General features: G+C 37.8%; 15 protein-coding genes across 15 annotated transcripts; 10 read left to right on the top strand and 5 right to left on the bottom strand. All coding sequences in view use genetic code 12, as the record gives it.

The window, feature by feature from the left end:
* Window positions 1-7: 7 nt before the first annotated feature.
* Window positions 8-1255, bottom strand: DEHA2B11946g (DEHA2B11946p; the record flags this gene model as incomplete). Its single annotated transcript, XM_457473.1, has 1 exon — window positions 8-1255. The coding sequence occupies one exon, from the start codon at window positions 1253-1255 to the stop codon at window positions 8-10; it is 1248 nt and encodes a 415-aa protein (XP_457473.2).
* Window positions 1256-1447: 192 nt separating this feature from the next.
* On the top strand, window positions 1448-1966 carry DEHA2B11924g (DEHA2B11924p; the record flags this gene model as incomplete). Its single annotated transcript, XM_457472.1, has 1 exon — window positions 1448-1966. One exon carries the CDS (start codon window positions 1448-1450, stop codon window positions 1964-1966), a length of 519 nt encoding a protein of 172 aa, XP_457472.1.
* A 313-nt stretch (window positions 1967-2279) lies between these two features.
* DEHA2B11902g (DEHA2B11902p) lies at window positions 2280-3560 on the top strand (the record flags this gene model as incomplete). Its single annotated transcript, XM_457471.1, has 1 exon — window positions 2280-3560. The coding sequence occupies one exon, from the start codon at window positions 2280-2282 to the stop codon at window positions 3558-3560; it is 1281 nt and encodes a 426-aa protein (XP_457471.2).
* Window positions 3561-3737: 177 nt separating this feature from the next.
* Window positions 3738-5978, top strand: DEHA2B11880g (DEHA2B11880p; the record flags this gene model as incomplete). Its single annotated transcript, XM_457470.2, has 1 exon — window positions 3738-5978. One exon carries the CDS (start codon window positions 3738-3740, stop codon window positions 5976-5978), a length of 2241 nt encoding a protein of 746 aa, XP_457470.2.
* A 73-nt stretch (window positions 5979-6051) lies between these two features.
* On the bottom strand, window positions 6052-6366 carry DEHA2B11858g (DEHA2B11858p; the record flags this gene model as incomplete). The annotated part of the gene is made up of 1 exon (XM_457469.1): window positions 6052-6366. The coding sequence occupies one exon, from the start codon at window positions 6364-6366 to the stop codon at window positions 6052-6054; it is 315 nt and encodes a 104-aa protein (XP_457469.2).
* Window positions 6367-6513: 147 nt separating this feature from the next.
* DEHA2B11836g (DEHA2B11836p) lies at window positions 6514-8145 on the bottom strand (the record flags this gene model as incomplete). The annotated part of the gene is made up of 1 exon (XM_457468.1): window positions 6514-8145. One exon carries the CDS (start codon window positions 8143-8145, stop codon window positions 6514-6516), a length of 1632 nt encoding a protein of 543 aa, XP_457468.2.
* A 478-nt stretch (window positions 8146-8623) lies between these two features.
* Window positions 8624-10045, bottom strand: DEHA2B11814g (DEHA2B11814p; the record flags this gene model as incomplete). The annotated part of the gene is made up of 1 exon (XM_457467.1): window positions 8624-10045. One exon carries the CDS (start codon window positions 10043-10045, stop codon window positions 8624-8626), a length of 1422 nt encoding a protein of 473 aa, XP_457467.2.
* Window positions 10046-10167: 122 nt separating this feature from the next.
* On the top strand, window positions 10168-11169 carry DEHA2B11792g (DEHA2B11792p; the record flags this gene model as incomplete). Its single annotated transcript, XM_457466.1, has 1 exon — window positions 10168-11169. One exon carries the CDS (start codon window positions 10168-10170, stop codon window positions 11167-11169), a length of 1002 nt encoding a protein of 333 aa, XP_457466.2.
* Window positions 11170-11654: 485 nt separating this feature from the next.
* DEHA2B11770g (DEHA2B11770p) lies at window positions 11655-12974 on the top strand (the record flags this gene model as incomplete). Its single annotated transcript, XM_002770068.1, has 1 exon — window positions 11655-12974. The coding sequence occupies one exon, from the start codon at window positions 11655-11657 to the stop codon at window positions 12972-12974; it is 1320 nt and encodes a 439-aa protein (XP_002770114.1).
* A 54-nt stretch (window positions 12975-13028) lies between these two features.
* DEHA2B11748g (DEHA2B11748p) lies at window positions 13029-14438 on the bottom strand (the record flags this gene model as incomplete). The annotated part of the gene is made up of 1 exon (XM_457464.1): window positions 13029-14438. The coding sequence occupies one exon, from the start codon at window positions 14436-14438 to the stop codon at window positions 13029-13031; it is 1410 nt and encodes a 469-aa protein (XP_457464.2).
* A 138-nt stretch (window positions 14439-14576) lies between these two features.
* DEHA2B11726g (DEHA2B11726p) lies at window positions 14577-14965 on the top strand (the record flags this gene model as incomplete). The annotated part of the gene is made up of 2 exons (XM_457463.1): window positions 14577-14609; window positions 14696-14965. 2 exons carry the CDS (start codon window positions 14577-14579, stop codon window positions 14963-14965), a joined length of 303 nt encoding a protein of 100 aa, XP_457463.1.
* Window positions 14966-15263: 298 nt separating this feature from the next.
* On the top strand, window positions 15264-15452 carry DEHA2B11704g (DEHA2B11704p; the record flags this gene model as incomplete). The annotated part of the gene is made up of 1 exon (XM_457462.1): window positions 15264-15452. The coding sequence occupies one exon, from the start codon at window positions 15264-15266 to the stop codon at window positions 15450-15452; it is 189 nt and encodes a 62-aa protein (XP_457462.1).
* A 229-nt stretch (window positions 15453-15681) lies between these two features.
* DEHA2B11682g (DEHA2B11682p) lies at window positions 15682-18102 on the top strand (the record flags this gene model as incomplete). The annotated part of the gene is made up of 1 exon (XM_457461.1): window positions 15682-18102. One exon carries the CDS (start codon window positions 15682-15684, stop codon window positions 18100-18102), a length of 2421 nt encoding a protein of 806 aa, XP_457461.2.
* Window positions 18103-18255: 153 nt separating this feature from the next.
* On the top strand, window positions 18256-19218 carry DEHA2B11660g (DEHA2B11660p; the record flags this gene model as incomplete). Its single annotated transcript, XM_457460.1, has 1 exon — window positions 18256-19218. The coding sequence occupies one exon, from the start codon at window positions 18256-18258 to the stop codon at window positions 19216-19218; it is 963 nt and encodes a 320-aa protein (XP_457460.2).
* A 259-nt stretch (window positions 19219-19477) lies between these two features.
* Window positions 19478-22900, top strand: DEHA2B11638g (DEHA2B11638p; the record flags this gene model as incomplete). The annotated part of the gene is made up of 1 exon (XM_457459.1): window positions 19478-22900. The coding sequence occupies one exon, from the start codon at window positions 19478-19480 to the stop codon at window positions 22898-22900; it is 3423 nt and encodes a 1140-aa protein (XP_457459.2).
* Between the last annotated feature and the right edge of the window lie 118 nt (window positions 22901-23018).

The following is a 23018-nucleotide window of genomic DNA, read 5'->3' as shown; positions in this document are numbered from 1 at the left end:
AATTAACTCAATTATTGGTGGTACTTCCCGGAACGATCTTGAAACTCAAGATATCGTTCTTACCACTGTCTACCGTGTCCTCTTCACCAATTCTTACTCCACCAACACCTTCAATTGCAGCGATAGTAACATCTCCCATGATTTTTCTAGCCACCGATATCACCGGCGTGCCTTTTTTCACAAGCACACAATCCCTAAAGACATATTCACCTGAACTACCAGTGAAATTATGGATGCTTCTAACTGGGAAGACAGGAATTAACCCTAATACGTCCGCAGCTGCTTGTAATAATTGCACAACACCAGTGGAGCCGAATCTGTAGAGCACCAAGTCCCTGATATTGTCGATTCTGTTACGCAATTTGTCGTCCAAAGGCTTCAACTTTGATTCGGGGCCCAAGTCATCGATCGTGTCAACAAACTCAGTTCCCAGGTCGTACTTGATGTATTGTTGATTGGCCAATTTACGTAAAAATACCTCGGTGATCGAAGATGTCAATACGGATTTCAACTCTGGGTACTTTAAAATGATCTTGGACACATTCTTATCCGAATCCGGGTGGTCCATCTTGTTGAGCGACAACACCGTTGGAAACTTCACTTGCATAAATGACCTCACCACCTTCTCGATGGTTTCATTATCCCAGTCTTGCAACGGAGCCAAACCCGGCAAAAGGTCAAGTGCTTTACCAATCAACTGCTTATTAGCCGAATAACCACCCAACTGCTGTCTCAAGGTCTCCAACGTCGTGGCTTTAGTCGCTGTGTGTCTTCTGACCACCGAGCCCCATCTCTCCATAAGGTTCCCGAGAATCCACTTGAAGATCTCGTCCTGTAACCACTCTATATCGTGTAATGGGTCGTATCCTCTCGTGGCCTTTCCCTCTGCATTAGTGGTTCCACTCACGTCCACAATATGGATCAAACAATCCGCTTCGGTCAAATCTCCCAAAAATTTGTTTCCTAATCCTTTTCCAAGATGAGCATTGGGAACCAACCCTGCCACATCCAACAACATGATTGGAACACCTCGTTTACCATCTCGACAATATCCATAGTTAGGCTTGCATAAAGCCTGTTTACCGAACCTTGCACATGCACAATCTACCTCTAGGTAACCTGTGGCCTTATTTGGGTCTATAGTAGTAAATGGAAAAGCTCCAACTTTTGCATTAGCGTCTGTCAACGAATTTAACGTAGTAGATTTTCCAGCCGATGGCTTTCCTACAAGAGCAATAACTGTTTCTCGTCCCATCTATCTGTTTCTATCAATAATATACCATAAATATCTTGTAATAAAAAGATTTTAACTACTACTACATCATTAGAGGTTTTGTGCCATTTTATTATTAGGCTGTCTTACGTTTTCTTTTCGTATATAAGTTAACAAACAACAATTCCAGTATTTATAAAGCAGTTAAGATATCATATATATTAGACTGGTACAATGGCTTTGAATATATCATCAGTATTTAGCAATTTGTTTGCAGGGTTTTCAAGCGATTTTAAGAAGAAGAACTTCTCCCTATATGGGCAGTGGATCGGGTTACTTACGATATTTTTATGTATAGCATTGGGAATTGCTAACATTTTCCATGCTTCGGTGGTGATTGTGTTTTCAATCATATGTATTGTGCAAGGGTTGGTGGTTGTGTTTGTCGAAATTCCATTCTTGTTGAAGATTTGCCCCTTGACGGACAAATTTACCACCTTTATCAGAAACTTCGACGAGAATTGGCCTAGATGTGGGTTCTACATATTGATGGGAGCCATACAGTGGCTTTCGTTGACGGTCCAGGTCACTAGTTTAATTGTGGTTGCTGTGTTCTTTACGTTGGCCGGTATCTGTTATGCATTGGCTGCATTTATGCACCAGGAGTACTTAAAGACGTCGTTCAATGTTGCTGGAGAACCGGACTCGCTTGAGGGTCAGGTTGGAGACCATATTGTCAGAAATGTGTTGTAAGCCAGCTAGACCTAGTTCAATTGCTTGTTACGGCCATTCAAACAGGCTTATTTCACTTTTCTAAAATACAAACTCTATTTTTTTTTTGGTACATGTCCAATAGTATAAGCTAATGAATGCCCAGTCCTTCACGGATTGATGTAATTGTTTAAAGTAATAGTTGTAGACGGTATATCTTGCAAATCTTATCGTATAGCACTATGCTAGATTTTGTGTATCTTTTTTTTTTCTCTATTATTTTCTTGGTGGATGAATATCAAAAACTTTAGATGGAAGATATACCTCCCAGATATTCACGCTATAGAGAGAAAATATGTCAAAGATACTACCGTTTGTCGAGGATACCCAACCGCTGGTAGGAGAACACGAGAAATCGGCTACTCCAAGCATGACGTCGATACTTCATGAAAACATCTCATCGCAAAATCCATCAGCAGCCGAAACGAAGGAAAATACGCCAAATAACAATAATGGTGGAAATAATAGAAAGGAAGGGGTGACGTCTCTTTCATTTGACCAGGTTAATGATAATGCGGACGAATTAATAGAACTCCGTGGTGAGGGAAGATATTTTGGGGTCACCGATCCAAGTTCTGGTACAACCATCAACTCGTTGCAGAGCATGGGCCCATTATGTGCAAATTGCCATAAAAGAGGCCATATAAGGGCTAAATGTAAGACAGTTGTGTGCCATAAATGTGGGGTTGTGGGCGATCATTATGAAACTCAATGCCCAACTACAATGGTATGCTCGAGATGCGGATTGAAGGGCCATGTTGCCATCAAGTGTAAGAATAAGCTCAAAAAGAGACAGTATTGTAAACATTGCGATACGTTCAACCATGGAGACGATATGTGTCCTAGCATTTGGAGGTCATATTTAACATTACCCACACCTAAAAGTGACGATGAGAATGACAAATACGAAAGCACAGTGTTGCCAGTGGTGTACTGTTATAATTGTGGCGACGATGAACATTACGGGGATGAATGCCCAGAACCTAGAACTTCAAGGATACCGTGTGTAAACGGCAGTGCCTTCAGTGGAACTAATTTGCCCAGACATTTAAGATCGCTTTATTTTGATCGCATCAACTCCACTAAACCGAACACCCAGAAGAAACTACAAAACGCTAAACCCACCTACACCAACAACTATGCCAACAACAGCAACAACAGTAATTATGGAAACAAGGGCAGCTATAATAATGGTTCGTATAGGAATAACTTCACCAATTATAACGATTACAACTACAATTCAAACTCAAATTTCAACAGACAGCCTATAGATAACAACTTCAACGGCTATTACAACAACAACAACAACAACATTAATAGTCATATACATTTCAAGCCAAATTCTAGACATCCTGCCAAGTCGGATAAGCCTAATCCGTCCAGATCAGGGGTTATACCCAGTTCAAATTCAAAGAAAAACAATAAAAAACCTACAAGATCAGGTTTTATAGACAAAAATAAAAACAAGGTCAGTAAACCGAACTCGCTGCATAAACCCACAAGATCAGGATTAATAGAAAGTAGTGGGAATAGGGCCAAGAAACAAGGTGTAAAGAATATAAAGAATTTGTATTAGTGTATATAGTTCGCAATATAAAAATATCTAACCGATCTCGGATCAGGCAATAGCTTTCTTTATTTACTGGTACATGAATAGATCAAGTAAATAATATTGTTAGTTTTATTGTTCAACTGATTCATAATTACGTTAATTGTATTCTGCGGTTTATCAAAAATTTCCTACTAGGTTGAAATGGATCGATTTGAGTCGCTAATTAATCTGCTTGATTATTTTCATTATCCTACACAGAAATCAAAGGAGTATAGTAAATACCGACAAGAATTAACTAATAAGTATGGGAATATAACAACGGTGATTCTTGTGGTCTTCTTGATTGCGATTCCCATCCAGAAGCTTTTGACTGTTAAAGGATATACTTTTTCGAGGATCAAACTCTTCAAGAAGACTAACGTGGGGTTGAACAAGTGGATTGAACGAGATGAAGATGAAAACTACAGATTGAATAAATTAAAGAGATTCATAGCACGTAAGTTGAAGGGATTGATATATAAAATATACTACCACGCCACATCAATTTTGTTAATGGCGTTCTGGGGATCATTATTAGCACTTCTTTCATTAAACGAATCCAATAAGGGCGATTTGATTGTTCTTGCTAAAAGATTGGGAAAGATCATTACTGTTACGTTGCCGACTATATTCTTTTTGACACTTCGCCCTTCTCCATTACCAAATACCTTGTATTTGGCGTTATTGCCAATTCACAAGTGGTTATCCAGATTAATCATTGTACAAGGTGTTTTGCATACGGTAATTTATTGTGGATACTTTCAAGTTAAAAACTCATGGAAAAAGGCCCTTAAGTACGAGAATTTGTATGGATGGGGTGCCCTCCTTGGATTTTTAATTATTATGGTGACGTCGTTTCTGAGATTTAGGACGAAATATTATCGGTTCTTTTTCTTCCAGCATTATGTCTGGTCATGGATCATAGTCATATGTATACAGTTTCACGCAAGACCTGTCACGGCCACTCCTTATACTGTTGCTAACATTTTTATATTGATAGGCCAAATCATCTATAGACTATGCCTTACAGATGTGACTATACACGATACGGACATGAAGGTAACCAATATATCTTCAAACTTGGCGTTAGTTGAATTTCCTAACCATTTGATCAAGTGTAAATCGGTAAGTCCTGGTGCACATATTAGGTTGGCTAAATATGGATCTTCCTGGTTTGTGAGAGCCTATAGACAAATTATTCCAAACTACCATCCATACACTTTAGTATCATTGCCTCTGGATAATTACCAAAAGTTGATAGTCCGTAGAGGTAACTTCAAAATTCAAAATAGACATAAATACTTGATTTGTGGTTCATATGATCCTAATTTGCTATTTTTGAATTCAAAAAATACAGCTAAGGGTAGTTTCAGTATATCTAAGTTGAGAGTTAGCGCTAAGAGAATATTGATTATAATAGGAGGATCAGCTATATCGTTTGCATTACCGATTTTGAGAGTTATGAATTATCATGGTGTTCCAATTAAGATAGTATGGGTCATCAAAGATTTTAGAGATATCACTATTCTAAAGCATTTTGATGGATTCATTCACGAAGATGATTTTGAGATTTTTGTCACTGGGAGCTCAGAGGTAGGTCAAGACTCAGCCATGAGGAGATATGATTCTATGAATGATATGTCAAGTAATGGAACTTCGAATACGACCCATTTGTATGATCTCGAAAGTGAGAATCTGCCATTACTAGGAGAGGAAAGCAAGTATGATGACGTTACGGGAGGCGAAAACGAAGATGTTGAAATTTCCATTGATAATGAAGAAGACGAATACGACGATGAATGTGCTGTAGATGTTACAATGAGAGAACATTTCCTAGATACTATTCCTGATGGTCATGATGACGATAGCAATAACGAAGAAATAGAATATTTTATGGACGGAGAATATGAAAACCAGGATCAAAGTCTCCTCTTACCTTCTAGTGGAAGCAAACCAAACATCATCAGAAAGAATAGCATGCAGCGGTCACGCAAGCCAAGTATATCTCGCTCGAGAAAGACAAGTGTATCCACAATGAATGAAATATTTTTCCCTTCGTTAAACTCAGATGCAACAGATACTGCAAAGAATTATTTACAACAATTCAAAGACACAGCGAAGAGATTGAAGATTGAGCATAGAATATATAAGGGCAGACCTCGGATTAACTACAAATACTACAATTGGTGCATAAATGAAGGATTTACACAATGTTCGGGCCCTGTAGATGATGGATCGCACAATTTTGTATGTTGTCGTGATTTGATCAAGGATAAAGGCAACAAGGTTGATTCAAATAAAGTATGGGTCATTACGGCAGGACCTGCCAGTTTGGTTAAAAACGTTAAATTATGGGCTAATGAAAATGGATTGAATTTCCACGAGGAATCGTTTTATGTTTAGTTATGTATATTATTCATAGTAAATGTATTTATTTTATGTTCATAAGTCGTTGATTAAATGCGTAGTTCGGACTCTATTTCTTTTTGATATTCAATTCGTCCTCCAAATACATATTGCGTTTGATTTCCTCCTCCATTGCAAGCTGCTTTCTCATTTTGACCTTTTCTGTTTCAACAGCAAACGAAATACAAATAAAATTCCAACTTACAAGGTATGCGATTTTATAAGGGGTATTGAAAAATTTAGCATTATGTCCAAAATTATACTTATAATTTAAGTAAAAACCACTGACTAAACCAATCAAGGAGCCTTTGAGCAGACCAGTCAAACCGGCACTCCATAGTTGAGATGTTAATTCATCAATTCTCTTTTGTTTCTCTGGAGTCATAGTGTAAAAGAGATAAAATGAATTTATCTCTACTTTCACTTGTGTGCGACCAATCTATATATACGATAAGGATAATTTTTTGCAAAAAGACGGCTTAGAGACTCTACGAGGATGATTCATAATGAAAAAGCATATAAATTAAAGCTATTAATTTGGAACTAAATATTGGATACCTCCTAAGTTTATAGATCTCAAGGAAGGTATATGTATCTTAAATAATTTGATTAAATTCAATAAACAAGAATGCAAGAACAAATTCTTGAATTGATCTAAATCACGATTGATGAGTAATGGTCTGTCATTAGAATTCAAAATTGAATTGATGGAGTATAGGTTCTGGTTTAAATAAATAAACTGCTGCTTCAACTTGCGGACGATGTAGTTCAAGAATTTCAAATTGGACTCACTGGTGGTATCAATCTGAATGCTTGAGGAGTCCGCGGACGAGTTCGTGAAGTTATCAAAGTCATGCTGGAAGTGGTTCTTAGAGTCAAGAGTCGAAAGCTTATTGAATGTAAGTCTGGTGTCATTACAGACCTTACAGTCACATTGGTTGACTAACAAGTCGAAGAAGTTTGTCCTCTTATTGAATAAGCGAGGCAAGTTGACTACCCAGTCGTTAAAAAAATCTGGGATGACTATCTTTGCTAGGTTGGGTAATCTGGATAAATTCTTGAAGAATTTATTGTAGTTTAAGGATGATTTATTATCCAATGTTAATTTTGTCAAGTCGTTAATATTCAAGTAGATTTCTCTCAAGTTGGAGATCATCGAGCAGAATAACTCATTTTCAATCAACTTGTTGAACTGCAATAAATTGTCGGTGTGTGGGTTTGACTTGAAGTTGATCAACACTAATTTTGCCAACGCCAACGGATCTCTGCAGCTCGAGAACCAGTCTCTGAAAAATTGCACCATGCATTCGTTGGGGCAATAGTGGTTGGTGCAGTTAATTTTCAATTCGAGCTCCTCCAAATCCTGGAAGTTGACCAATTGACTCACTTCCCGAAACGTCAATAACGAGTCGGCCTTGAATGTGTGCGAGCTCGAGAGCGAAAGCTTGCGCAAGTTCAACTTGACCTTCCCCAGGAACGTCTTGATGAACACCGAAGTCGACTTGGGCAGATTCAAGTATAACGCCTTCAAGTTTTCCATATTCCTCAAAACATTGCGGTTCAATCTTTCAATGGGGTCAAGGAGAAACAGTTGCTCGATGAAGAGATTGAGATGACGCAAGCTCGGATTGTACGGCAAACTGATGAGCTCGTTAATGTCAAAGGCAATCCAGTTGGTCAAGTTATTCAAAATCGTATCCTGAACGTCCACCTCAAAGCTCTGTTCGTCCTCGTTCTCCGAATACTGAATCGACTCCTGACTGATGTAATTGTTGAACGATTGGTATTTCCGCAAATTATTTATGTCCAAGTTCACAAAGTAAATCGGATGCTTCACCTTCTCCCACTGGCGGATAAAACTGTCGTACAACTCCTTATAGTTGTATTCGATCAAGTTAGACTGTGTATGGATCACCACCTTCTCTATAAGCTGAAAATTCTCTTTTGTCAATTCTCGGGCAAATGGTCCCACATTCCTAACATCTAGCAAGCTATACTGGTCATTATGTCCTTCCGAGTCCAATATCATAATTCTCTTGTATAGCATCTGATTCACCTTGCTGTGGAACACCCTGTTCGTTCTTCCAAGTGATACAAGATCACTTTGGTTCAAGTACCCTATTATATCATCAAGTACATTATATGGCAAATCCAATACATGCATTCTTAATTCTATAATAATCTATTATCTCTATTTAACTAAGTTTCACTTACCACTAAATTATGTGAAAAATTTCTGCTATTGAATATATAATATAATAATACTAAAGTAACTTCTATAAGATTCTAGGCGAATCGATCATTTATATACTGGTTATACCAAGCGATGGGGGACGTTCGTAATCATACTTTTTATTGCGCACGGAAAAATCGCCCTACGTGAAAAAAGGCGAATGGAACCAAATTGTGGAGTCAATCAGGACCGGCGGAAATGCCACGAAAATGAGCCCAATTGGGTAATTTGGGGCCGTCAAAACATATAGGGGGCCAAAAAAATAGTCAGGCGAACACTAGGGTATGAACAGTGGCATATGAAGGGAATATACGACAGATGGTGATGATTGTGAAAAATGATGCCAAGAGACACACCGGAGATAGATCCGAGAGATCGAATCATGGAAAAAGAGTGCACTTAGTGTAGTCTAGTTGCGGAGCCATCTGTCGGAGGCGTTTAGAGAGCCTTCGGGCCCATTTCCAAAGCGTAGGAAGTTAATATGGTCGACAGGAGGGAATACATTAACTTTTGAGAGCGATACCACTCGGAGCCTCGGAAAAAGTTTTCCCTTGAGTAGATTTTGGTCGATGAGCGAAATCAAGATGTTTTCGATGGTGAGGTCGTCGGGGGCATGTGAGACGAACGTATGCATCGAGTAGGGTAGCGATGTTAAGGGAGTGCCATCAGGGAGTGACACCGAGGCCGAGAGGCCCAATTTGATCGAGTCGTAGTCTAGCTTTGGGACCTTTCCTGCGAGCATCCAGAGACGCTTGATGAGGTTGCGGACAACGAGCAATACGCATTTGGAAGAGAGCAACACGAGAAGATCAGCATCCTTGAGGAACGAGTAAACGGACGGGTTGGTGATGGTTGTGTAGAAATGCGCGTAGTTCCCCAGCGACACGGCCTGCGAAAGGTCCAGGTAGATTGCAAAAAACGACGGGGTGGTGCTGGGTGACGAGTAGTACATTTGCTGGAGGAAATTGAAGTTCGGACGTTTTCCGATGGCGATGCTGATGGGTATGAGGTATTGGAGGATCCGCGTAATGTTGGATGAATCAGCCACCACTGGACATCGTTGAAGACACCAGAGGAGGTGAGTGTAGGCGTCGACCAATTGATTTTTCAAGAAGTAAAACCGGCCCAAGTAAAAACGGTATTGGATCTGTTCGTTCATGTCGTATTTGCCCATGGCGAGGTTGGCGTTATTCATATTGCTGAAGATGTTGCGGCATAGCAACGGATTCGATAACTTGAAGTACGTCTGGCAGAGTCTGATCCCAATATAGAGAATAATCGAGCTCTTAGACGAGACCTTTATGGTGGTGTCACTCACATCTCCTGAGAGTTGCGATCTGATGTTGTTGAAGATCTTCAATAAGATCGATGCCAAATACGCCAACCGGGGCTTCATGCAATTTTCTTTGTAGTACAACTGGTAGTCTAACTTAGTGGCTATTGGGATCACAAATCGTATTGTGTCCTTGACTAAGTATGTAATTAGATATCCTCTGTTGGCGTTATTAAATGCTACCGACAAATCATTTATGTAATTGGTGTAAAGGTCAAATGACTCCAAACTGGACCAAGGATTCAATTGGTTGCTCAATCTGATAAATGATATGACTACTTCATTAAATGCTAACCATTCATCTTTGTAGAAGTGCTTACCATCGATTAGATCATTTAAATATTTGTCTTGTAGAAACGGTAAATTGTTAATTCTGACAATGTAGGGATTGATAGCTGGATTTACATTGAGTAAATTCGATAACCGTATTAGTTGTTCATTTACGGGGGAGTTAGAACATTGAAATATCTCATTCAAATACGTATCTAACACCTCCATTTTCTTTAATGTTACTAGTAGTGAAAAATTGTTGATATTTTTATTTCAAAAATCTGTTTCTCACAAAATGAACCATTTTATTTCTTTCTTCATTGAGCAAACTGCTATTATTACTAAAGTAAATGAGTTCTGTCAACGGCAATTCGAGGACTCCTACGCCGAAAGTTGGTGGTAAATCAACCTACATAAATTTAAAGCTAACGGTAAGGCTCTTACCTCCAACTTTAACTAAAGATCAGTTCATAGAGCAGTTAAATAACTATACTGATTTGTTAAAGGATGGATCAATAATCGATGACTATTATGTCCAAGGATGCTATCCTACCAAGCCATATGAAAAGCCTACATATTCAAGAGCGTACTTGCTTTTCAAGAACCAAACATCACTTGACCAATTCATGAAGGAGATTAATGGGAAATCGTTCATCGAACTGGAGACAAACGACTCATTAATTCCGGCTATTGGAAAGTCATTATACAACAAGATGCCAATAGAGAGACCATATAATACGGCTACTCCATCAAAGAAATTTGAAGATGATGAGTTTTACAAGGAATTTTTGTCTCAATTAGAAGCCAACACAAATGAATCCTTTGATATTGTATCTATAAATAAGAAATTGAAGAAGAGGAATAAGGACAAGAAGAAGAAGGAAAGAGACCCTAAAAAGAAAGAGGATAAAAAAGGCAAAGCGAAAGAAGAGAAAAAGCCCGCAAAGCCTAAATCTGGGAAGGCAACCGATAAGACAGGAGACAGTACGAAAGCTCCTCCAAAAGCCAAGAAGAGAAATAGAAATAAGAAACCAGAGGGAGAAAATACAAACGACAAACAGAAGCAGAAACAGCCTACTGATGCTAAAGAGTCTTCTGATGCACCAGCCAAGCAACCACCTAAACCGAAGAATAAACCGCACGATTCTTCCAAGGGGAAACAAGATCCAAAGGCCAAATCGAAACAGGATTCGAAACAAAAACCAAAACTGGCTCAAGATACCAAACAAAAATCTAACCAGGACTCATCTGCTAGTAACGCCAATACTCCGAAAAATCCAAAGATCAAAATAAAACAGAAACCCAAGGGACAGAATCCAAAACCAAATACAGGACTAGCAAATAACGCATAATGAACCCGAATGAGATTGAATATGCATTAGCGTATTAGTACCCATTCATAGACCTCCTTGCTTGATACCATAACTGGGAGATATTTTCTAAATTATCTCTCTATTACGCCTTTTATTTTGACACATACCGACTAAGAATATATTATGAATTTCAATAGTATAATATGATTATGGTTGTTATTAATTCAGGTCATATTGGCCACACTAGTTATACGGGTGCAAACATACTTGGTTACCATTTCTGCGAAACCGGATTAAAGACGTAGACTACTGTATTATAGATATACATATATATATAATAGAAACACTCCTTGTCAGCATACTAATAAAGAACTAGCATATTTCCATATCTTACGTGGTATGAATGCTGTAGTATAGTTGTTAAACTCATACCCTAAGGTATCTTAACGTGCGAAAAATTCAAGATTTTCAATTTGTACTAATGACTATACTAGCTCTTTATAGCAAACCAAAGTATTAATTACATGAGTCGAGTTTTACTGACCCTCCTGAGGCGGGTGAAGCCACTTAAGTTACAGAGTATCAGATTAAGTAGTAAAGTTGCGAAAGGAATAGATGGAGTCAATGAAAAGCAAAGGGATACAATCACTCATAGAGCTGGAGAATCAGACCCAATTGACTTATCTAGAACATTTGATGCACTTGACTCGTCTTCAATGAAGACTATGGAAAAGATATTGGATATTTTGCATGATGCTGAAGAACAATCAGATTCTAAGAAAACAAATAACTTGGTGCATAGCATTGAGACACTTGAAGATACTAAATACTTGAATGAGTTTACCACGAGATTCGGAGAGGAAATATTTGAGTACAAAGTGATACGGTATCTTAACGATTCGGAGATAATAGGCAATGATCCTACCATATGGGGTACTATACCAGATGCATATAACGATTACATTAAGGAATTCACTAATGAATATTTACAGATGAATAATTCATTCTTTAAAAATAACGAAATAACATTCAATGGAAACTTGAATCACTTTCAGTCAATTGCAAAGTATTTTATGGAGAACGACTCTCGGTGCCTCCAAAGAATTTCTAGAGAGATTGAAATACTAGCCAAATACCAACGTACGCAAACATTTACCAAGAAGAAATACAACTTTCCAAAACTTTCATTGCCGCCACCTTACCCGTATGACTCAGAAAATCCATTGGTAATAATGAAGGCATTATCCACTAAGAAGGAATTAAATTTGCTTCCCTTCATTGTGAATGACCGCGACGTTATTGAGAAGTTAATCATTAAAAAGCAAGTTCGAAATAAGAACGAAGTGACACCTGTTGAGATGATTCTGAGCTTAATGGAGGCACAGGAACTAGAGGGTTCCAAGCTATTTACAATAATGGTTAAAAAATGCTTATATTCGACCAATCAACTTAATAATCAGAAACTAATTGATACATTACTAAATAATGAATCTATAAAATCAATAATAGCATCAGAAAGCAAAATACCGTCGAGACTATTCAGTTATAATAATTATAAGTTAGCTTTGTCAGGAAGTAGCGTTGTTAATATTGATGACGATTTGAAGATCCTTGAGCTTCTAAAATCCCAATTCAACAGATTCTTCGGTCTATTCTACAGAATAAGCGCTTTTGAAGCCGAAAAATGGATGTCTAAATTGGTTGAATTCTATTTGCAAGGTTCTTCAATCGACACCACAAAATTGTCCAATGAATCCATAGAATATTTCAAGCAATTTATGTCTAGCGTTGAAATGGATACAAGTAAATCCAAATGGACAAAGAAATGGCAAATAAAGCAATAAATGCATCATGACATATTCATAAATTTATATACATAGTAATTTACATAATAGTCATCAGTATTTCTCATTCCACATAATACCATGATGTCTACTTGGAATTATTTCATTTAAATCTTCAGTTCCAAAGTTTTCGAGTGCAAAATCGCCTTCCCCAACGTTCATGAAGTTAACAACACCGCTTTGAACCAAAGCAAGAATTATGGACCTACCAGAGGCTCCATATTTAAGCTTATTATCTCTAAGTTTAAAATATGCATTTCGAGCTTGAATCTTTGGGTCTAATTTTAATTGTCTCTCCTTCTGTCTTTGAAACTTAATTTCCCTTTTTGTTGGCGCTTGAGGCTTTTTCGGTTTCTTTGTAGACTTAGCCGGAACATCAGGAGTATCATCGGAAGGAAACTTGTAATTAATTTGATTGAATAGTCCCTGTAGTTCGTTTAATTCCGGAAATTTAGTTTTGTCAGTGTTGACTACACATATATGAAAATCTGGATTTGGTGGATTCTTTTTAGAAAAATTTGGAGTTGGTTTCCATACGTTAAAATCAACAACGTAATTAGAATTCTTTGGTGGACAAGTCTTTAGACTATCAAGAGAGGAATAGGACGGTATAAGTTTCAACGCTTGAAATATCGATGTGTAGTTAAAATAATGCTTTGTCTTGAAATGCAAATCATGGAAAGAGCAGAATGCAAATATTCCCAATTTTTGAAGTTTACTATGAAATGTTGTAAATAATGGCCTTGAAAATAAATACTTAATAGCTGAAGTAGTGGATCTTAATATCAGTGACAAGAAAGTCGTATGTGCTTGCAACTGTTTGTATTTGGAGTACTGGTCTTCGCCATCAAGCCTTCTAAAGGTTTGTATCAAATATCCGTGACGTTTTAAATATGCATATACAATGTACGAATCCATGAGCTTGCTGTCACCATCGAATGCTAAAGTGTAAATATGACTGAGTGATAATGACATTAAGTTTTCATCGTAGTCAAAATGCGTTTCATTAGGATCATTCAAAAACTTTTCAAATCCACCATTGCCTAAAAAGATAGCCATCGACCCTCTTTCCACGAGATATACCACCTCTAATGGCTCCAACCATAATCCTTGAATTTTCTTCCCAAAATTTGCTGTTTTGCCCATATCCTTAAAAAACCCTCCTTTGGCATGCGGTACTAAAGCTCTCTTTTCATTCGGCATCCATACTGATATCAACTTTTGTTTCAGATTATGTCCCCTAGGATAGCTCAATGCCTGATACATAGCATTTCGTGAATCATCTAACAAGGAACTTTGTATTGACGTTCCATCTGGCTCAAAATCTTTTTCACCTCTTTTAGGTATAATTTCTGAATTTTTTGTTAACTTATTTAGAGCATTCCAATCCTGAATGTCATCTTCTATGTCATAAGCCTCGTCATTTCTTGTTATCTGAGCTTCATCTTGCTCTTCAGTGGACATTTTATAAGAAGATTAGTAGAATTAGCAGTCGAAATGCATCGGAATTTTTTTTCTCATAATCTGCGCATTTCGATCCATACTAGATCAACTTCTTTATTGTAGATTTGCATCATCAGGTTAATCCAAACCAATAATCAAATGACAGAAAAACCAGTGACCTACCAGTCTCTAGTATGTGTTATTAATTTACCAATCAATATAGTTGGCATATGTTTTATACATGGTATTAACGTTTAAAGGCCGAATCCCTCTTGCAGGACATGCTTGATAATATCTTAAGACAGCAAACGCTAGCAAGTGTATCACGATATCGATCGCTCAAAAGTACGTTGGGAGAGAACGAAAAGAAGAGTGTGTTTATAGACGATATCATGTCGTCGTCCAAAGATATCTATGGCCAAGACAAACAGAAGTTGAAGGTGTCTGAAACGTCAAAGTACTTCCAGTGTGAAAATTGCGGAAGAAGCATTGCTGGGGGAAGGTTTGCCCAACATATGACCAAGTGTCTTGAAAGAAGACGCAAATAGAACCAAGGGTCAAATTCTCTGAGAAGAGTATAGCATTCATAGCATATACGAGTCAGGCCAGTGGCCAGCATCATACGAAACAAAAATAGCATTACATATCTTACACATGAAATAAATCATATTTAATTATCGGTTCAAGTAGTTGGAGCCTGGGACATAATACCAGCCCATCCCATCAACCATTTTACTTCTACACACGGTCTGGTTTATAGCAGAATTTGGTAATCTACCCCATAATTTAGTGAATGAACATTTGCGTTGTCCAATACTAAACCGAAATTGACACTAACGGTATTATATGTGTTCTTGCCATACTTCCAATGATTTGCCAGAACCTCCAGCATTTGCTTATGCTCCTGGGTATTCGGAGAACTCTTCACTCATTTACTGTGCCCCTACGGAATATATTGAATGTGTAATGAACATATCCACGGAAGCTTCACCATGCATCTCCATCACTATTGTAGTGTGGCATATCCATGGGTAACATAACAAATACTACATAAATGCTATCTTCAATCAAATCTATTGGTTCATGCGACTTTACTTTGGTTGCACAAATTTTATTTCATTATCTGTATCTTTGTCTTACAAACATGGCAACTACGTCATCTTTATGGTAGGTTGGATATCGTCGGATCTTACGAATAGTGTAGACATCGGAAAGGTATACCTATTGACGTTATGGTCGCTACACGAAATGAGGAAACTTCTTTATGCGGGGAGATGTGGGGGATATTGACTATACATTAAAGGCTAAATGGAAAGCTTCCGAAGAAGACGTTCATGGATATATATATTATCTGAAATACCATCTAATTATTCCAACTAATTTAAATATATTCATTGGGAAAAGTGAAACTAGAAAAATGAATTTGGCAGAGGATTTCACGCACAGTTTATATGGGTGTAACGATACGGCCAATGTTGAATCTCTTATTAGTACATTACCACTAGAGTCAAGTAAAACAATCAATTCAGTTGCTATCGATTCGGTTCAGAAACCATATTCGCCAACTTATAGAAATCAAGGAATTACTGACAGGCTTGTATCCAACATACATCCGCAGTTGAATACATACAATAAATTGTTCAATAATTCTGTTAAATTGTTCAGGGATAGGGCATGTCTCGGAAGTAGGCCATATAATTATGAAACGGGCGAATCAGAGAAGTACTTCAGAAGTTATTCGTATGAAGAAGTGGATGAGAGAAGGAAGAACTTAGGATCGGGTATTCTCCATATTTTACAAGAAAGTGAGTTCAAAACGAATTCACCGGAACATAAGAAAATCGATAACCATTTACGTAACTGGGAAAAGTATGGCTCTATTGTGGGAGATAGGGAGAGTAATTGCTCATTTATTGTGTCGATTTTTTCCGCCAATAGATTAGAATGGGTTTTGGCAGATTTGGCTTGTTCGGCATATTCTTTAACCAATACGGCGTTATATGATACACTTGGAACGGACGCAACGAAATATATATTAGAGTTGACCAAGAGTCCGGTGGTTATTAGTTCACGAGATAAGATAAAGGTTATTGTTGACTTGAAAAGGAGATTTCCTGATCAATTGCGGGATCTTATAACCATAGTTTCCATGGACCCATTGTTTCATTTATCTGAAAACTCAAGATTTAAAGCTGAAGATAAATCATTAATCTCTTTGGCTAAAGATTCTGGTATTTCTCTTTTTGATATAGATCACGTCGAAAAAATTGGTAACTCATTTAGAATAGACGAGTTACCACCAACGCCAGAAACCATGTACACTGTATCTTTTACTTCAGGTACGACTGGATCTAAACCGAAGGGTGTAATGTTGACGCAAGAAAACGCTGCCACGGCTATAACTTTCTTGACCAGTACAATGCCTCAGGTTGACCATGGGAAGGCGTTTATATTTTTACCATTGACCCATATCTACGAGAGAAAGACTACTGGATTTGCATTGTCTACTGGGTATTATTTAGGATTCCCTCAGTTAACTGTTAGTCCACCAGCAACGCCTCCAAATCTGTTCGACAACCTAATGGAAGATTTAAAGCTTTTTAAACCCCATTATTTATCGCTAGTTCCTAGGGTTTTGACCAAGATTGAATCCTTAACGAAATCCGCTATTGCAAATTCCGATAAGGAGACTTCGGCCAAACTTAATGAAATTGTCAACTACAAATTAAAGAAGCACGAAGAGGCCGACGGTAGTACTGGCGAACGTGAAGATTACGATAATTATGCACCTTACAGGGCCCTTCGTAAAAAGTTTGGGTTCGACAACTTGATATGGACCCAAACTGCATCTGCGCCAATTTCTCCCTTAACACTCATTTACTTGAAAGCTGGCTTAGGCATCGGGTTGAGGCAGTTGTATGGGTTGACCGAATCGTTCGGAGCCGTGTCGCTGAGTGATGCATACGAGGCAAAACCAGGCTCGTGTGGAAGTATTGGAGTTGGGTGCGAAATGAAGGTACAAGAAGTTCCTGCAATGGGATACTACGCCGAAGAAAATAAAGGCGAGTTGTTATTGAGAGGTCCTCAGATCTTCAAGGGCTATTACCGTGATCCGGAAGAAACTGAGAAAGCCCTAGACAAAGACGGCTGGTTTCACACTGGTGACATTGGAATGATAAACCCCGACAACGGCAGACTCTACATCATAGACAGGGTCAAGAATTTCTTCAAATTGGCCCAGGGCGAGTATATATCTCCCGAAAAAATTGAAAACGTCTATTTATCTTCCAACCCAATTCTTGCCCAACTATACGTCCATGGTGATTCCCTCCAGTCGTATTTAGTAGGAATTGTGGGCATAGAACACCCTGCGGGAGTGAAGTTTCTACAAAATGTTTGTGCATTCAAGGATGATTTATCACCCGAACAGTTAATTACCGAAATTAACAAGCCACGGAACAAAAAGAAGTTTTTGGAAAGTATTAACTCCCCTTTGAAGGGTAAGCTTTTAGGATTTGAGAGACTCCACAATATTGATATTGATATCAATCCTTTGACCGTGGAAAAAAATGTAGTAACTCCAACATTAAAGATCAAGAGAGGCATTGCCGCTAACTACTTCCAACGTGTCTTTAAGAGGTTATACGATGAAGGTTCCTTAATGAATGCAAAATCGAAGCTATAGTAGTAGTATGACGTAGAATATTACACAAAATTACGTAATCATCAACGACTTGTTCGTTCCAAAATTGTAGATGATCATTGATAGATGATTGTATCTGTACTGATTGAATAGTAATTACACAAGTATATTAGAAGTTGAGGGTATAGGAATATTATGGCGCCTCCTCCTCCTATTATTATCGACGCACAAGCTGTAAGTGGAATTACGGGATCAATTTCACTAGCATGTTGGATTATTGTATTTGCTCCACAAATTTATGAAAATTTTCGTAGAAAGTCATCAGATGGCTTATCGTTGCTGTTTATCATATTGTGGTTGGCGGGTGATGTTTTCAATGTTCTTGGATCGATTTTGCAGGGAGTTTTGCCCACAATGATTATTTTGGCGATTTATTATACGTTGGCGGACGTGGTTTTGTTATGGCAATGCTTGGTGTATGGACTCGGGGAAAAGGCCGATTTCATACACTTATCGCCTGCCAATCCGTTGAATGATGATGTGTTGGAGACGGCTTTATCGAGCGAAGAACGCACTACTGTATTTAGCGATGACGAAGACTTGGAAGGGGGCAATCAAGAGGTGAGAATAGGTGACGATAACTCGAAAATAACGACATTGATGTCGGCGGTATACAAGACGTTGATGGTATTGATAGTTATATTTGCGGGCCTCGTTGGGTGGTACATTTCATACGTCAAGGATGCACACCGCGGAGGAAAACATCATCCTGGCAAACACAGTCCACAAGACCTTGTATATGATCCTCTTGCCCAATTTTTTGGATGGCTCTGTGCAGTGTTCTATTTGGGCTCACGTATACCGCAAATTCTACTTAATTATAAGAGAAAATCGTGTGAGGGCATTTCTTTCATGTTTTTCCTTTTTGCATGTCTTGGTAACTTGACCTACGTCATTTCGATTTTGGCTATTGATATGAGTTGGTACTACTTATGGGTCAACTCATCGTGGTTAGCCGGCTCGCTTGGTACTTTGGCATTGGATTTCACCATTTTTGTCCAATTTTTCCTCTATAACGAAGACAGTGAAGATTCAGAAGATTCAGAAGATCAAAGCTTGGTTAGTGGATCACAAGATTCTTACGGAACTGTTCAATAGGCTTAGTTTAGTCCATACTCATCGTTAGAATATATATAAAGTATCATCTATAGGTTATAACATATTACTGACCAATTAGGCAACTTTTCCGTAACGTTACACAAACGGCATAATTAAATCCGATGTTAACATTGGAGACAGTAATATACTGATTGACATAATGGATTAGTACCTTATTGAACTTTACTGCTATATTCGTAACCCATTCCATACTATATGTTGATGAAAGCATTATAGTTAATGTGTTTACAACTTCTTTATGCTTGAACAAAACGAAGAACTCAAAGTGAGAAGGAGGAACAGACCAAGCTTGGTCTGTAACGCTTGCAGGCAACGAAAGATCAAGTGTAATAAAGGACGTCCATGCTCAGGATGTGTCAAAAATAAAATAGAACATCTATGCAAGTATGATTACAATTGGCCTATAAAAAAGAAACAGAGAACAAGTTCCACAACAGGATATACAGACAGTGCTAGATACCCGATAGCTGTACTTCCGTCTAATGGCACAGCTGGTGAAAATGACAGCGGAAGCATAAAAGCAAGTCCCAAAGGTGTAGACGCCAGTGAAAACTCGGTTTTGCTTATAGAAAAGTCAAAACTTGACGAGTTAAACGCAAAATTGCAAAAATACGAAGCATCGTCAAACGAAGCCAAGGCACCCACAGCAGTTACTGAAACTATAGTGCTTTCTGATGATGGAATCATCCAAAATACAGCAATAAATCAACACATAGAAGAATGTCCGATGACAGGCACGGTATTGCATAACCCCGATTTACCGGGTGAGGTGAACAATTGTTGTTTCTGTACGCTTTTCATTCAAAATGAAAATTATACAGAAGAGCCAATAAAAACCGACTTAACGAATAGTGATAAGCTATATAAACCAAAAAGCGTCTACATAGGTGTGAATCCTTACCAAGATGAAGACGAAACAATCAACCTATTTGATGATTCCGGCTTTGTAGATATACGGGAGCCTTCTAGTAACTCTAATGGAATTTTCAACTGGTCGTCGGTATGGAAAAAAGACAAACCCTTAGTCTTGTTGAAAAAATATAGTCAATACGAAAAATTTGAGAGTGGTAAAGGGGGTACCCTTGTAATGTCTAAGAGCAAAGGTAAAAATGTTGCTACAACTATTGACTCATCTTTGCCTATGAACGCAAATGTTCCTAATAGACATAAAGTACAGAATTCAGTAACTGAACGTTCCGCTAACCCTACTAATGAGATAATGACCGGTGAAATTAGCTCAGATAGTTCTCAACAATTTGCAAGGAAGGATTTCGAAAGAAGTAACTATATGCCCTATAAAAATTCAGCTATAAAAGGTCCGTATGTTGGTCCACGTAGGCGGTCATTAAATAATAGCCCTTTACCTTTGGGCATTTCATTATTTGATAGTCAAGTGGATCGAGAGCTCAAATTGGTAGAACAAATTAAACACACCATACCTAAGAAAAGGGTCATTTGGTTATTAGTAAAGCGGTTTTTCCGTTTTCTTTATCCATTTTTTCCATTTTTGGATGAAGTTGATTTCAGAAGAGAGATCAGTAGAATAATTGGGCCTGAATCATACGAGGATGAGAAGTTAAAAGAAATTTATGTCGAGAAACGAATAGATTTGGCTAATTTAGGTACACTCTTAGTTGTCTTGAGATTGACCTATTTATCATTGTTTTCCAATAGATGCTCCGTTAACAATGCGAAATTAACAACAAAGGATTCATCGCCAGCTGCCCAAGAAGCAAAGTATTTATTATCAAATCCTGTCCATATAAACGCAATTAATACGGGCCAAGTATGCTTACATCAATTTCAATTCTCAAGAAAGTATAGTTTGCCTGTGTTGCAATGTGCTCTTTTCGTCAGACTTTATCATAAATATGCTCCCGAAGATGGTGATGGTGTTGACGGAGGGGATTCTCAAGCTTCTGTTTCTGTCCTAATTCAAATGGCATATTCAATGGGTTTGAACAGAGAACCCGATAATTTCAAAGACTGTTTAAATAACGAAAGACTTAACAATGTGGGAAGGAAAATATGGCATAGTCTATTAATCAATGATTTTATGAATGCATATACTTACGGTAGTCCATTGACTTCGGCTGGTATGTTCTATGATACAAAAGTTCCGTTTTATAGGAAGGGGAACGAGAATGTTTTGAATCACAATTTGGACAAAGCTATTGCAAAATGCCATGGATTTGCCGGAGGCTTGATTTATGGCCCAATGAAGGATATTGTAAGACTAACTTCAAGTTTAAGAAAAGATATTAAAATGTCTGAATTGACAAAATATTTAAATCGGCTTGAGATTTGCCCTAATAAGCTATTTGGTGAACCTAGTGACTATACGAACGTTTTGGAATCTGAAGGTGTCTCTTACTCGTTTGTAAAAATGACTAAATTAGGTGTACTTCTTTCTTTAAAAGGATTTTATTTATCTGTTTATTCTTATTTGATATCGCATTATGATGCAAAAAAAAATCATAGCTTATCTTTTTACTACAGGAAGAAAATATCATCGTGCATAGCTGAGTTAACACCCAGCTTATTCTTGCATGTATGCAAAGGTCAAGAGATATTTGGAGAAGGGGCTGATTTACTTATTAACCCACATTTAGAGAGAATTATTCATATTATTAATGAAATAAATCTTTCCATGTTGGTTAGAGCCAATTATACGTTGCACCGTATGGTCAGGGACCCAGATCATCGTATGAAGCTAAATTCGGACGTTAATTATAAAATTAGATTTCAGAAGTTGGGTAGATATATCGTATTACTTGAAAACTGTGCAAGAGTCTGCATCTTGGGGACTTCAATCATGAGTCAAAGATATTATTACGCTTGGGGTCTTAATAGAAGTCATAGCTTTTTGCTAAGAATTATTAAAAATGAAGAGTTTTACCTTCAAAATATGAACTGTGACATTGGTGTTGAAAATATAGCAACTCATCAACTACAGGAACTAATAGATATAACCGAGGGCAGTTTTGCCAGATTAAACTCAATTATTAGTGCTCATTGTGAAGATTATCAAGTTCAGAGGTTGTTCGATTTGAAGAATCAACCACAAATGCCAAGTATATTGATCAATACTTCAGCAACAAACTCACCCAGTTCCTCTCTTGGTATAATCGATGACCTGATTGACTACGATACCACGCATGTGCCTGAGCCTTTTACAGAACCTTCTGCACCAATGATGGCCACTAGTGACTTTGATAGTTTTAATTTTGGTACCAGTGCCGAAATCGACGCATTATGGTTGCAAATGCTCTCCATGAAGAACCAAAAGAGAAATTTTATACACAATCAAGATAGTCCTTCGAGTTCCACCGGATTGTCGAATGCTGACAAAAGAGCGACAGACTTATATGGTAGTCTGGGGCGCGAACTGGGTACAAACCAAGCACAGGAACAAGGTGACTCATATAATCAATACCCAAGTCCATATCAGGGCCAATACCAAACGTCTGGCCGAAATTTCCGAGATCAACATCAAAATCAACAACAAAATCAATCCCCAAGCAACAATTATCATTTCCAAGGACCAAATATTCAGACTGATAATTTGCTTAACCAACCCTTTGACTTTGGCAACACCGACGACCTTGATATGTTTAGTGACTTACCATTAGACCAACTCTTCAGCGGAAATATAGTATAGTGTATCTTTGTGTAATAGATTTTTATGGGATTATCACGGCTTCGGAATACTTCTATTTTGGGTTAAGTCCGCATTGTAGATTATTAATTCATCATATAGTCTTCATTCAGAAGACATT

The sequence above is a fragment of the Debaryomyces hansenii genome, assembly GCF_000006445.2.
Source record: "Debaryomyces hansenii CBS767 chromosome B complete sequence".
Classification (NCBI taxonomy): Eukaryota; Fungi; Ascomycota; class Pichiomycetes; order Serinales; family Debaryomycetaceae; genus Debaryomyces; species Debaryomyces hansenii.
Note: the sequence above shows the minus strand (reverse complement) of the source record. Positions and strands in the feature narration are given on the sequence as shown.